Source organism: Hippopotamus amphibius, chromosome 8 (assembly GCF_030028045.1).
Source record: "Hippopotamus amphibius kiboko isolate mHipAmp2 chromosome 8, mHipAmp2.hap2, whole genome shotgun sequence".
NCBI lineage: Eukaryota > Metazoa > Chordata > Mammalia > Artiodactyla > Hippopotamidae > Hippopotamus > Hippopotamus amphibius.
The window spans coordinates 80434244-80446899 of NC_080193.1; the positions used below are offsets into that span (position 1 = coordinate 80434244).

The 12656-nt window shown below is 33.1% G+C and overlaps 1 protein-coding gene across 9 annotated transcripts in view; it reads right to left on the reverse strand.

The window, feature by feature from the left end:
- Positions 1–1551: 1551 nt before the first annotated feature.
- Positions 1552–12656, reverse strand: part of AGFG1 (ArfGAP with FG repeats 1) — a 69736-nt gene continuing 58631 nt past the window's right edge. For 2 of the 9 annotated variants that reach the window (XM_057744957.1, XM_057744961.1), the window contains 6 exons: positions 10214–10293; positions 9910–10002; positions 5833–5880; positions 3772–3930; positions 2808–2899; positions 1552–2238 (listed from right to left, as the gene is read on the reverse strand). In XM_057744957.1, the coding sequence (XP_057600940.1) occupies positions 2179–2238; positions 2808–2899; positions 3772–3930; positions 5833–5880; positions 9910–10002; positions 10214–10293 (532 nt within the window). In that variant the 3' untranslated portion in view covers positions 1552–2178. Of the gene's footprint in view, positions 2239–2807; positions 2900–3771; positions 3931–5832; positions 5881–5920; positions 9672–9909; positions 10003–10213; positions 10294–12656 lie in introns of those variants that run through there. The other 7 variants (XM_057744960.1, XM_057744963.1, XM_057744959.1 and 4 more) reach the window with 5 other exon arrangements.

A 12656-nucleotide genomic window follows, 5' to 3' on the forward strand; every position in this document is an offset into this window, starting at 1 on the left:
TAATTGAATAATGGCCTACAATTGTATAGCATAACTTTGTACATGAGTTGATTGGGATCCAATACAATCTAAAACATAGGAATTCAAAGACATTTCTTAAGTGTTCCCTCCATGAGAAGGGGGCTGCGGGGAGACCCCAGAAGTGTAGAGACATTTCAAGTATACACCAATGCACACCCAGACTTTTGCAGCATCCGTTTAATTCTAAGAGAAGAGGCATACTGCTCAGAAAAGGGACTGAGATTTCCCAGTCTTCTGGCTTATCAAAATAGTTCAGATAACCATACATTCAGCTAGATATGCACTGGACAGCAATGTTTCAAGAAGTCTAAAACTCTACACAGACTTTGATATAGTACATGAAAACAACTCCTGTAGTCACCATTCGAAAAGGTTTTCCACATGAATAAATAATGTTTGAGGAAACTGATGTTCACCTCTTTTAATACCAAAGCTTTAAAAACAATTTTAATCATTATAAGAAAACTTTTCAAACATGTATCACATATTTATACATGTAATCTCACCTTTTCTTGACGACACAGAGTCACAGTAATAAACAATTATCAGAAAATGATGCAATATACTGATGCCCTCTAAGCTGGGCTGGCTGTCCCTACACTAACTGGTTTTTGACAGTGTATGCTCTTCATAGATTTTTGTTCTTCATAGATTTTTCTATCTCCTTCCTTTCAAGTCATCACTTCTGAACTGTTAATATGCTATGGTCTGGGAAATCTATTAATCAAAATTTCACATAAAAACAAATGCATGAGCTCTAACATACAGATTCTGTGACTTATGTGGGCTGCTCAAAGGCATTTAAAAAAAAAACTATTACAAGTTTCTCAGCTATGTTCTGTTTTGATGAGATTGCCAGAATATCACTGGATGAATGAGGCATTATATAAATAAACAAGTTCATTTGAATATTAACATAAAGCTATAACTAAAACATTAGTATTGTTGCCTTTTTAAACAAAGCATTCTATAACTTTAAGGTAACACTAGGTTCCAGTTTCTTCCCCCCTAGAAATAAACATAAACAAATGTCCTATTAATATCAGTTTGTCCAAATAAAGAAAAAAAAAATGAGGTGCAATCATGTCACAGTTAATGCATGTCTGCTTCCAATACATTCAAAGACAATATTTTTTTTTTAAAAATCAATAGTTAAAATAAGCCTTTTGCAGTCTGAGAATTCAAGATACTTAAAAAAATTTGTAAATACACATACATGCAAATTCTTCATATATACAAATTTTCACAAAATTAAGAAGTTGCAAAGAAATTAGAAGGATTATGGTGAATCTAACAAGCTACATCTAAATGCTTTACCACTGACATATTCCTGAACATAGCAGTCATAGTAGTTTTAATAAATTTTCTACATGGCCTTTTTATAAAATTTTCTCTATTTTAGACATAAAAGCTAGTCACTAGAAGTCTTCTGAAATTCTAATTTAAGAATTCAAGATGTTCTCAATTCACTACTGATATTTAAGGCCACTTTGGTAAAGGCATTGCAGCAAGAACACAAAAACAATAGCATATTTTCTAGTATTTATTTTTTTTCACCTGCAAACTGTAGCAAAACATGATCAGCTTTATTATGCAGACAGGTATCCCTCTACATTTTTAAAGAATTTAGGCATGTATAAATAGAAGAGCTCTTTAGAAAGGAAAAATTCAAGAATGAATAAAACCTTCCAATTTTGACTTTGTAACTCTCTAGTAGCAATGGTTAAAGTGATTTTAGGTCATTCATTCCAAGATATATGACAGCACCTTAAAAGTGGCTGATCTAGTTCCCCAGTAACATTTCTTACATAACAATGTGTTAAAGTTACAAATACTGATATGCACAAATAGCTAATTTCTAAGAAAAATATGTACAGTACTGCAGCATAATGAATGTGGTATCTGCAATAACTTAATATTAGCCAATTTTTAATATACATGATACTGCTACTTTTTTTGCCAATTCACAGGTTAAAAGTTGTTACTGGAGCCCTCTGTTTTGCACATATTACCTGGTGTTTAATACACAATGCAGGCTTTTTAAAGACTTCTCTTGTATTTAAAGCTAAGATCAGTGAAACAAGACAACAGTGCAAGAGGCGGAGAGATGTAATGTGACCATGTAAAAGTTCGTTCCAGTAAAGTGTCTATATAAGGCTATAAGAAAGGATTGGTTGATGAGCTTCCTGTTGGAAATTGTCCTGTTGGTGCACCAGTCTAAAAGAAAACATAAAACAAAATAAATAAATAAATGCGAGTGTGTGGGGAAAATATGAAAATATTTAATATTATTTAATAGTATTTAGATTAGGAATTATTTTATAATTATTGGCAATCATATTTATTCATCATTATTATTAGCAACAAACTGTAATAAAACTATAGGTTATCAGGCATTGTGTTGTTCCTCTTATATCCATTATTTCATATAATTCTCATAAGATTCTAAGAAGGGACCTGGCTCTAAAAAAATGCATTTATGATTCAAACCAAATCTGACTCCAGGATTCTTTTTCCACATTGTTCATTATATCTACAGCCTCTTATAAAACATTATTCTGACAAGAAAGCAGACAAACTTCATGTCTAAAGCAGTTTATTTACTGTCAATGCTTTGATTTGCAACTGATTAATGTGTTTTCTTAAATCAAAAAGGGATCGTGCACAAACAGCTGCCTCAATTTGTACAATCTTGCAGAATACCAAAGAGCATCTAGGAGGAATCAAATCCTGCTTTTCCCAATTTGAAAACAATGCAACAACGTATAAAACTGCATCTCACTTACCATAAAAGGATTACTAGATACTCCAGCAGCTGCAACTTGACCAAAAGGAGTTACCACTGGCTTTGTTTGTCCAAATGCTGCAAAACCTGCACCTTGTTAAAAAAAAAAAAACCCACCAATTATAACAATACCTTTGAGAGACAATCTGATGTTTATAAAGCTTCATAATGAGTTTCTGAAAAATTCCTACCAGAGCAACAATAATAAAAAAATCAATGTTAAATTGCTGAGTCTCATGTTCTTTCAAATAGCAGTTAAACTTCCACTGGCATGTCTTAAAGAGCTTGATCAACTCTCCAGAAAAGGTTAATTCCAGTTTTGTCATGTAAACTGTTGACAAAGGATTTAATCAAGAGATGAGCTTGTGACTATTTTAGAGAGGCTGTGATCCAGGGATTTCAAACTTTAGCAAATAAGCAAAATGAGGAGGGGGCGAGAACACGACACATATGACCGTAACAACAAAAACAGAAATAAAAACTGTTCTCTAGTGAATCTTCCTGAAAACAAGTAACAAACTCTAACCATAATACAGTTACCTATTTAGAAAATTAGTCTATGTCACACACACACACAAAACAACAAAAAACATATACAAAATGGAACAAAAACGACAGTTCTCCAATGCAAAACAAACAAAAACATTCTAGGTCCATAAAGTTTCCTTTTAAAATCAAGAGGCAGAACACAGAAGATATAAGAAAGACACTGGAGATTCTGAGAAAGAAGAAGTACTCTTTTAGTCCCTGATTTCTCCTAAATCTGTAATCTGGTCACAAAAACTTACTAAATCACTCAATTTTCTGTGGCCCAAATCACCAAAGGTTTCTATATTTGTGTAGTAAACATTCAGTAGATAATGCTACAGCATTCTCTAGATAAGTCTTTTTGTCCAAACAGTCACATTATGATACATAAAGGATACCTGCAGTGGACTTACAGCTAGCCAAGTGTCAGATCTTACCATTGGGCTGTTGAGAAAAAGCTGTCTGTTGAGGGAAAGCTGCTTGGGCTGGGAAGGCTGGCTGCTGGAAGCTGCCACTAAAGCTGGTGGGAAGACTATAAGGAGCAGGAGTCCCGAACCCCGCAGGCATGCTCATGGATGCAGTACCAAAGGTCGCCGCTACCAGGAGAAAAAAAAAGGCTGATCAGTTACAAACGAAAGGCTAGGTTTTCATACACTCATACTCAACATTATAAAACAGACATCATTTACTTTAAAATAGTAAGACATACTTTAAATTCCAAAACTCCAACAAACTCAATAGTAAGCTTTAGCATCATACAGTTTAACATAATCTATCAATTTTTGTTCTCCTGAAACCAACGACCAGAATGAAACTAATAAAGCTATCATTTGAAATCACAGAAAACTTCTCAAAGTAATTATATACAGTTTGAGTCTACACAGCATTCTCCTTTTAAAGTCCATCATCAAGTAATTCACATGTACACTAGTACATATATTTTTGTTTTAAGTTTTGCTTTGCTATACACAGTAAAATAGTCAAACATTTAATTGTATCTAGTGAACTTCTGCTATAATGTAATAAATGTGTTTCTGGAAAAATATTTAAAACCTCTGCAAAATAGTTCACTAAAAATAAAACTCACAGGAGAAATAGGGTCAGGGGTAGGCCACTCAAAACCTGTGCAGCTTTGTAAGCAAAGTCAAAAAAAGGGGGTGGGGGTGGTCCTAATAAAAACACTAACACAATTAAAATGAAAACATATGGACTCCCATTCCTTTTCTGGAAAGTAAATGAAGACTGCTTTGGATAAGGGGTATAAAGAAGCTTAGAGTAGGACTGATGAGTTATAGAAATTGGGGCAAAGTACATAAAAGTTGAACAGAAAGTGAAATAAGCATTCTTAAGAGAGACAAAGAATGTAGGGTGAATGACACTGTGTCCAATAACTGCTCCATGGCTTGCCAAGTCTAGCTACTGTAATTTGATGGAATGAAGCATTCATTCACAGGTTGGGAAAATTTGTGTGTGAACTACAGCTAAACATGTGGTATGCTACCATTACTCCCCCATTTACAAATTACTCATGAATTAATTCACATTATTACATTATTTATATAAACACACAGAGTAGCAGAATAACAAATTACTTTTTGCTAGTGAGGATTCAAAACAGAATCTTCCAACTATATGTTGTAGGAAAGGTCTAAGTGAAATAAGTGCCAATAATGTTGCTTTTAATACAGAACACTAGTAATTACATACTGAAATATTTTCAGCATGATGCTAGCAAAAAACGTAATTCACTGAATTTCCTGATTTTAAGAAAAATTAAGAACTTGACTGCTGACTTAAGGCCCAGAAATTAATACTAAAATTGCTACACAGAATTATCTTCTATTAAAAAACAACCTAAAAACCATGTTATGGATGTTGCCCAAAGTAATCTCATAATCCTAATTTTTATAACTGCAATTCTCCTCAATGAACCTAATTAGAGTCTCAAATTTTAAATACTACTTTTAATTACTGATACGAAAAAAGGGGAACTAAGCCACTAGGAAGCAAGTGAATTAAAGAATAATAAGCACACTGCAAGGGAACAGGAGGGTTTCAGAACAGACAACAATGCATTGACATAACTTTGACAAATCACTTTTTAAGAAAGCAGTATAAAGCAAAAGTTGGATACAGTTAAGCAAAACCAAACTCCATGGAATAATGTGGTAAAATGGTTTGGTATATCGCAAAGGTGTGTCACTCAAAGTACCACGAATTCAAACTTAAGAAAAACAATCGAGAAAGCTATTAACATTCTAATGTGACCATGGAGGTAAGCAATACACTTTTCAGTATTAAAACGTAAATCACCACAGAAGATTTTCATGTAACTTTAAATATAATGTATTCCCAATGCCACACATCCATGACCACTCCATTTTAAAACATGGAAAAAACTTAATTCCACATGCAGGGATCCAGAACACTAGCAAAAGCTTCCACAAGCAGGTAGACAAATTGCCACACAAATTTAGATATTAGTTGTGGCCACCTACCAAAATGAGCGTGAGGAAACACTTGAGAATGCATTGCTCCAGAAAGGCCTTATGGAAAGCCATAAAGAGACCAATATCAATTAACTTATGAATAACTATAGTCAAAATAAAAGTAAACTTGTTTCATTAAAAAATTCTAAAATTAGAATATAATGTTACAAACTAGGCAGCATAGGAATACATAATAAAAACACATCCTCAAAGAGTCTTTTTATTTCAACTATATTCATGATACTAGTATTTATACTGTTTGAAATAAAGGGGAGATTAGAATAATACCAGAAAAACAAATATCAAATGAAGAAACACTTACAAAATCCATCTTTTAAATATATGCTCACATTTTTTTCATGTGAAGATACAACAATATCCATAAAAAGACTTTCTAGGCCTCACCAGTTACACCCAAAAATGCTCTTCATAGAATCATCTAAGATGATCTAGCAACTACTTTTAGCATCTAAAAAGTCAAATCTTGGAGAAAGCACTTGAATAATGTTTGACTTTTATTTATGACTCCATACATTAACTAGAAAAGTGTAATTAATAACTCAAGTGAACTAATTACATATTACGCAGGGAAAATTTTTCAATGTAGTTCATTAGAAAGGTAAGCAGCACTTTCAGTTTAAAACACAATGGCTAAAAAGAAAGAAAAGAAAAATATATCTTGTGCAGATCTTACCTGGCATGACTGAGGTCAGATAGGTTACATATAAATAATTGTAATCAACAGAAAACAAATTAAGGTTGTTAAGTACTAGAACTGCTGTTTTAACCACCTGGAGTGGGGTTGTTTCTAAAATACATGTCCATGCATTTAAAATTAGCATACTTAATCTACTAAATCTGGGGAAACAAAGCAATTGAGAGATTAGAGTGGTTTTCAGTCTTGGTTCTGTTGTTTTCTAATTACAGGATACCACAACTTATTTAAGCCTCGGTTTACTCATTTGCAAACTGGGGGTGGAAGGTCAGGGATAATATCAATAATATTACAAAGCTGCTGTGATGAAAAGTGTTAGGGTAAATATTCAGTGAATGTTACTTTTTCTTGCTAACTTAAAAAGATGTTGTTTATAGCGTACTCTAAATTCAACAAAAGGTTGATTGAGGGGGAAGGGTTCTGTGATAAACAAGTTTGGTCACTTTATCTCCTTTCTTAGAGCACAGTATAAGCTCTTGAGAAACCCTGCATTAATTATAGTGGTTAAATTTTGTTTAACTCAGCATTTCCCATATGTATTTGGAAATAGAACCCCTTTCCGTGAAGCATTGATAACATCATCTCAGGAGACATGTTCTACAAAATACACTTTGGCAAAAATTGACATTTAGTCAAGAGTGATTGTTAACCAGTAATAATTACTGTACCTCAATCTGCAACAATGATGCCTAGTCCTGGGCTGCTATAAAAATATTTTAGACTTGTTTTAACAAGATTTTTAAGATATAATTCACATATCATACAATTTGTCCACTTAAAGGGTAGAATTCTGTGTTTTTTTAACATATTCACTGGGTGTACAACCATCATCACCATCTAATTTTGGAACATTTTCATACCGCCTCACTAAAAGAAACTCCATAACTATCAGCTCTCCATTTTGCCCCACCTACTTTCTGTCTCTGTAGATTTGCCCATCCAGGACAAATTATAAATGGAACCTTACATTACATGGCATTTTGTGACTAACTTTATTTCTTTAGCCTAATGTTTTCTAGGTTTTTCTATGTTGTACCATGCATCAGTACCCGTCATTACTTTTTATTATCAAATTCCACTGTCTGGCTATACCACATTCGGTTTATCCATTCATCACTGGATGGACACCTGGGTTGTTACCACTTTCTGGCTATTAGGAATAATGCCACTGTGAATATTTGTATGCAAGTTTTTGTGTGGATATATGTTTCATTTACTTTCTATGAGTGGAATGAGTGGAGCCAATGGAAACAGTGCTGGTTTAGAAGCACTCTGCATACTAACACCAGATTAGTCATTGATTAATTCTGGACCCTTAAGGCAAATCCATCAAATTGGTTTCTACCTAAGTAATAAAATAAGGACGCTTGGCTAAATGCTACTATGATTCTTTCGGCTCTACATTTCTACAAGTTTATCTCCTTGGGGGGGGGAGGGGGGACGTTTAAAATCATTCATTTTTTCACTAAATGAATGTTAGAAAATAAAGGGTACTCATTTGGGGGCAAAGGAGAGATGTAAGAGCTGTAAGAGAATTTCCTAATAACTGAAAATTATATTAACTTTATTCATTAGATTTAAGGGCTCAAAGGCTCTGGAAAAACAGAATGCTGAATAGTACAGAATCCTAAAATAAGAAAGGTCTTAGGCCACATAACCAGTCTGGAGGTATAGTCATGAAAGGAAGATAACAGGAATGCTTTACCAAGTATATACAATAATGCAAGGACCATGCACAGTGATCTGCATCATCTAATTCTCACAACATCCCTGCCATAGAATATTGTTCACATTCTACAGAAAAGAGCAATAAGGTTCAGAGGAGTTACATCAACATAACCTTGGTGAAGGTATAACTTGAGTTTCCATCCCTCAGTTGTCAAATGGAGTTATAATAGCTATAAACATCTCAATAGTATCTTGCAAATAATGTATCTTCCTATCACTTTTCCTCCATTCATTGAAAAAATAATATACAGAAAGTATTTTTAGGATTACCTAGCAAGTAAATCTAAATCAAGTTTGAACACAAATCTGGCTATACCCAAAAACATATGCGCTTAACTTTTCAGGGCCTCAGTTACCTCAGCTGTCAAAGAAGGATTAAAATATTTATTTAAATGAGAGTTAAGAGGACTAAATGAGACCATGTATAAAACCTGTGTCATGAGACACTTTACAAATTCATTCCACAAAGTCAAAATAATATGCTTAGAAACAGAAATATTACATATATCACAAGGGATGAACAGTATAAATATTTTGTCCAAAACACAATAGAAATTTGAAACAATCAGTGATTATATTTGAATTAAAATACACCATTTTAAAAAATTACGTGCAAAATTCAAGTACTTTTTAAACATCTATTATGTGAGATATCAACAGATTATGACTGAAGACATTTATATGAAAAGGAAAGTTATGGTTCAAACTCCCAATATTACAATTCTCAACCTTGCCAAAGACAAAAAGATGAGCTAGTAATTACTAATTCTTAATGGTGCAAATTTATCGTGATGTTACAAGCACCTTAGTCTCTCAAAATATCACATCAACATAGTGCTATAACTGAAGTTCAAGGCTTTAGTTGTAAAATTATCTAAATCTAAAAGCAAAGCTGACAAATTCAGTTTGATGGGTATTAGATCATACCACATGCACTTGCTCATACTCCAAGGTACTGGCAAATAACTCTGGTGTTCAGGGTAATAAGACAAAAATCAAAGAGGTACAAGAAATATGCAGCTGGCTTACACTGTGAACCAAAAAGAAAAAAAGGGGGGAGGGATAAAAAGGATTTTTAAATTATCAAAAGAGAAAATATTCAAATGTTATACCCGAAATTAAATCAGTTTCCCATGACTTAAAACAATGTTAACACCTAAGAGATATGCACTAGAAAAAGACCTCATTAAGATCTCATGTAATAAAGCCCATCCATTCCTCACAATCCCATGAAAAGGAAAAAAACTTATACATTTTTTTCTTTTAAGATTGAGTTACAACCAATAATTGTGAAACCAAACCAACAAATAAGTCAGAATTACAACGTTCAAGTGCCATCTCTGTCATAAATTGGCTGTGTGGCTTTAAGGCTTTAACTCTCATCTCCATGCCTGGGCTTCAGCACCTTAAAAATGAAAGCTTTGAGTGGCGGGTGCTAAATAACTTCTATGGTCCATTTTTAAATATTAAATTCAAGGATTTTATAAACTTTCAGCTAGTATATGTCTTTATGGACAAAACTAATCCACTTTACAGTTACTTCAATAAGAAAGGACCCTTATTTTCTGACGTTCTTCACATGGTGTCTTTGCAACATATATCTTTTAAAAGTTACTGTTCTATAATTTATATTTATTTCTTACCTGTTGCTCCTCTGGCATTGGTCTGAAATGGATTTGTAGAAGATGCCACAGAAGGACCAGCAGCAGCAACAAATGGATTTGTGGAAGGTGTAGCTTTAAAAAATTATAAAATACACTATAAAATCCTAATGTATTTGTATTCAGTTATTTAAAGTATTTGTTTATATATTTATGAAGATAGAAAACTAGCGCTTTCTGATAACAAATTGGTGCTTTGATTGTCTTCTGGTATCCCTGAGAAAATGCGATACAATATATATTAGGGTTCTTTATAAAAACCAGTATATATACCAGAAACACGTACCTCCAAACGGAGCAGGCACACTTGAAGAAGCAGGCTGTGTCTGTGCAGAAGCACCCACTGGCACTGTTCCAAAAACATTACTGAAAACAAGTATTGAAAGAATTCATGTTTTGAGGGGGGAAAAAGCATGGGTAATCTACAGGGTTGCCATAAAATATGGAAACAAATAATACTGAACATATGCGTCACATCAGTTCTCAAATTTTAAGTTTCAGAATTCATTTACGTTCTAAAAATTTATTCAGAACCCCAAAGAGCTTCAAGTTGCTATGTTTACCAATATATACTGTACATCAATTAAAACAGAAATTTTAAAAGATTTATTCATTTAAAAATAACAAAGCCATCACATGCTAACATAAGTAGCACTTTTATAAGTATTTCTTAAAAAAAAGGAACTTAATGAGAAGAGTAACAATGTTCAATAGTTTTACAAATCTCTTCAATGGCTGGCTTAATATAAGATCAGTCTGTTGTGATATGTTGTTCAGGTGGATGCATATGAAGAAAAACTGGCCTCATATGGTACCACAGTTGAACAAAACAGGAGAATTTTAACATCTTTTCCAGTTAGCTGTGGATATTTTCCTTGATATCACACCAAAAACACCAGCAATAGTTTCCTAAAGGTTAGTTGCAATATGGAGTTTAAAACCATTATCAATGAACTTTTATGTACTCTCTTAAAGTAACATCCACTAGTCTATCTTACACTTTAAGTAAATCTTTTACTAATTTTATATCATTTGGAAAATACTTCATGCCAATCTTCAAAATGTCAACATATTTCCTTATGCAAAATAAAAAGTTACGATCATTAATATGACCATCCATCTCATCAGAAAAGTAATGGGAAGCTTAATTTTAAGTTCATGGTGGCCAATACATTTTCCAAAATTCTACTATCTGCTTAAGAGTATGTATTTTAAGGAGTTATTCTCCTTAAAGTGACAGACTTAAAATTTCATTTTTGATAAAATGTCTACCAAATTTCCAAATCCGAATAACCATGGTTTGTCTATCAATCACACTTTCAAGGAAAAATGGTGTTCCATATAACAAGTGGCTGCTTCATTCCACAACTCAAACAACCATACAAATTGATTTTACTCAAGCAGCTTTATACCTCAGTATGTAGCAGAATAACTTGATGCATACCTTACTTCACACAGAAAATTAAGAAAACAAATTTAAGGGTAAAGACTTAATTCCTTTACTGCTTCATAAAGCATATTCATAATAAAAACTGCATCAAAAATATTCCTAAGTAAAAATGAATATGTGGTGGTAAGGAATATAATGACTATTAGATGACTACTTGTACAGCTTGGTGCCAAAGCTGTACTTCAATGCTAAGGCACCAGCAAGTTTTACCTGTCACAGTTTTTGCACCATCAATACAAATGTCAATTACTGAAAACACAGATTACCCCTCAGAATTATTAGGAATTTAGTTTTACCTTCACAGACCTTTTGAATGGGTCTCAGGTACTTCAAACATTCCATGGGTTACACTCTGGGGACCACTTGTGATTACAATGTAATAAAAATAAACCATTTCATTACATATACCTGTCTATGTTTCCAGACTTTATGGCCACATTGCTATAGTCCACTATTACATATGTCTAATGTAGCAACATTAATAAAGCAAAAAATATAAATTTTACTCTTTGGATTCAATTCTTCCCACGTGCCATACAGAAAATTTCTTACCAGAAAGTGAGCCTAACTAGTTAGTGTTACAATCCTACCACTTCTCTCTGGAAAAGGTGCTAAAGGAAAATAAAAAGCTACTCAGATAACAAAAAAGAAGAGACAATCTACAGGAACGGAAAACTAAGAGATGGCTAAAACACTGTACAGGTAAGTCACCTGTACTTCTGGGTCTGCTTCCTTGACCCAAAAATGAAGAAGTCAAAACTAGAAGAGTTTTTAAAGATCAAATGTTGTTAAAATACAGTAGACTTTCTGCTGCCAAGAATTCCTTACACTAGATGTATCCGAACACAGCAACAGATATGCCTTTTTATAAATACCACTATGACCGAAGAGATAGAGTTGGTCTTGGGTTCTGGTGCAAACATTTCTAAAACTGCTTACTTGCAACATGTTACTTTCAGTGTTTAATCTTCATGACTTAGAACTGTACCTTAAAAGTAAGTAACTCTGTTAAATGGATTCTCTGCTGAGTACAATTAAATCTGTATATGACTATCCATTTCAAGATGTGTATATACTCTATAAATTACATTTTAGTGTTCAAGGGAAAAAAGTAACAAAGCCTGCAATTAACTAAAAAAATAAAACTATAGCACTTACTCAAGGATTATATTTAATTAGAAAATTTAAACTCTGTTTCCTCAAACTTACAAAAACATTCAAGAATCTTTAAATTAAGCCCCAAATCATCATTACTTAACAGCATTATTATTCAGAGTTG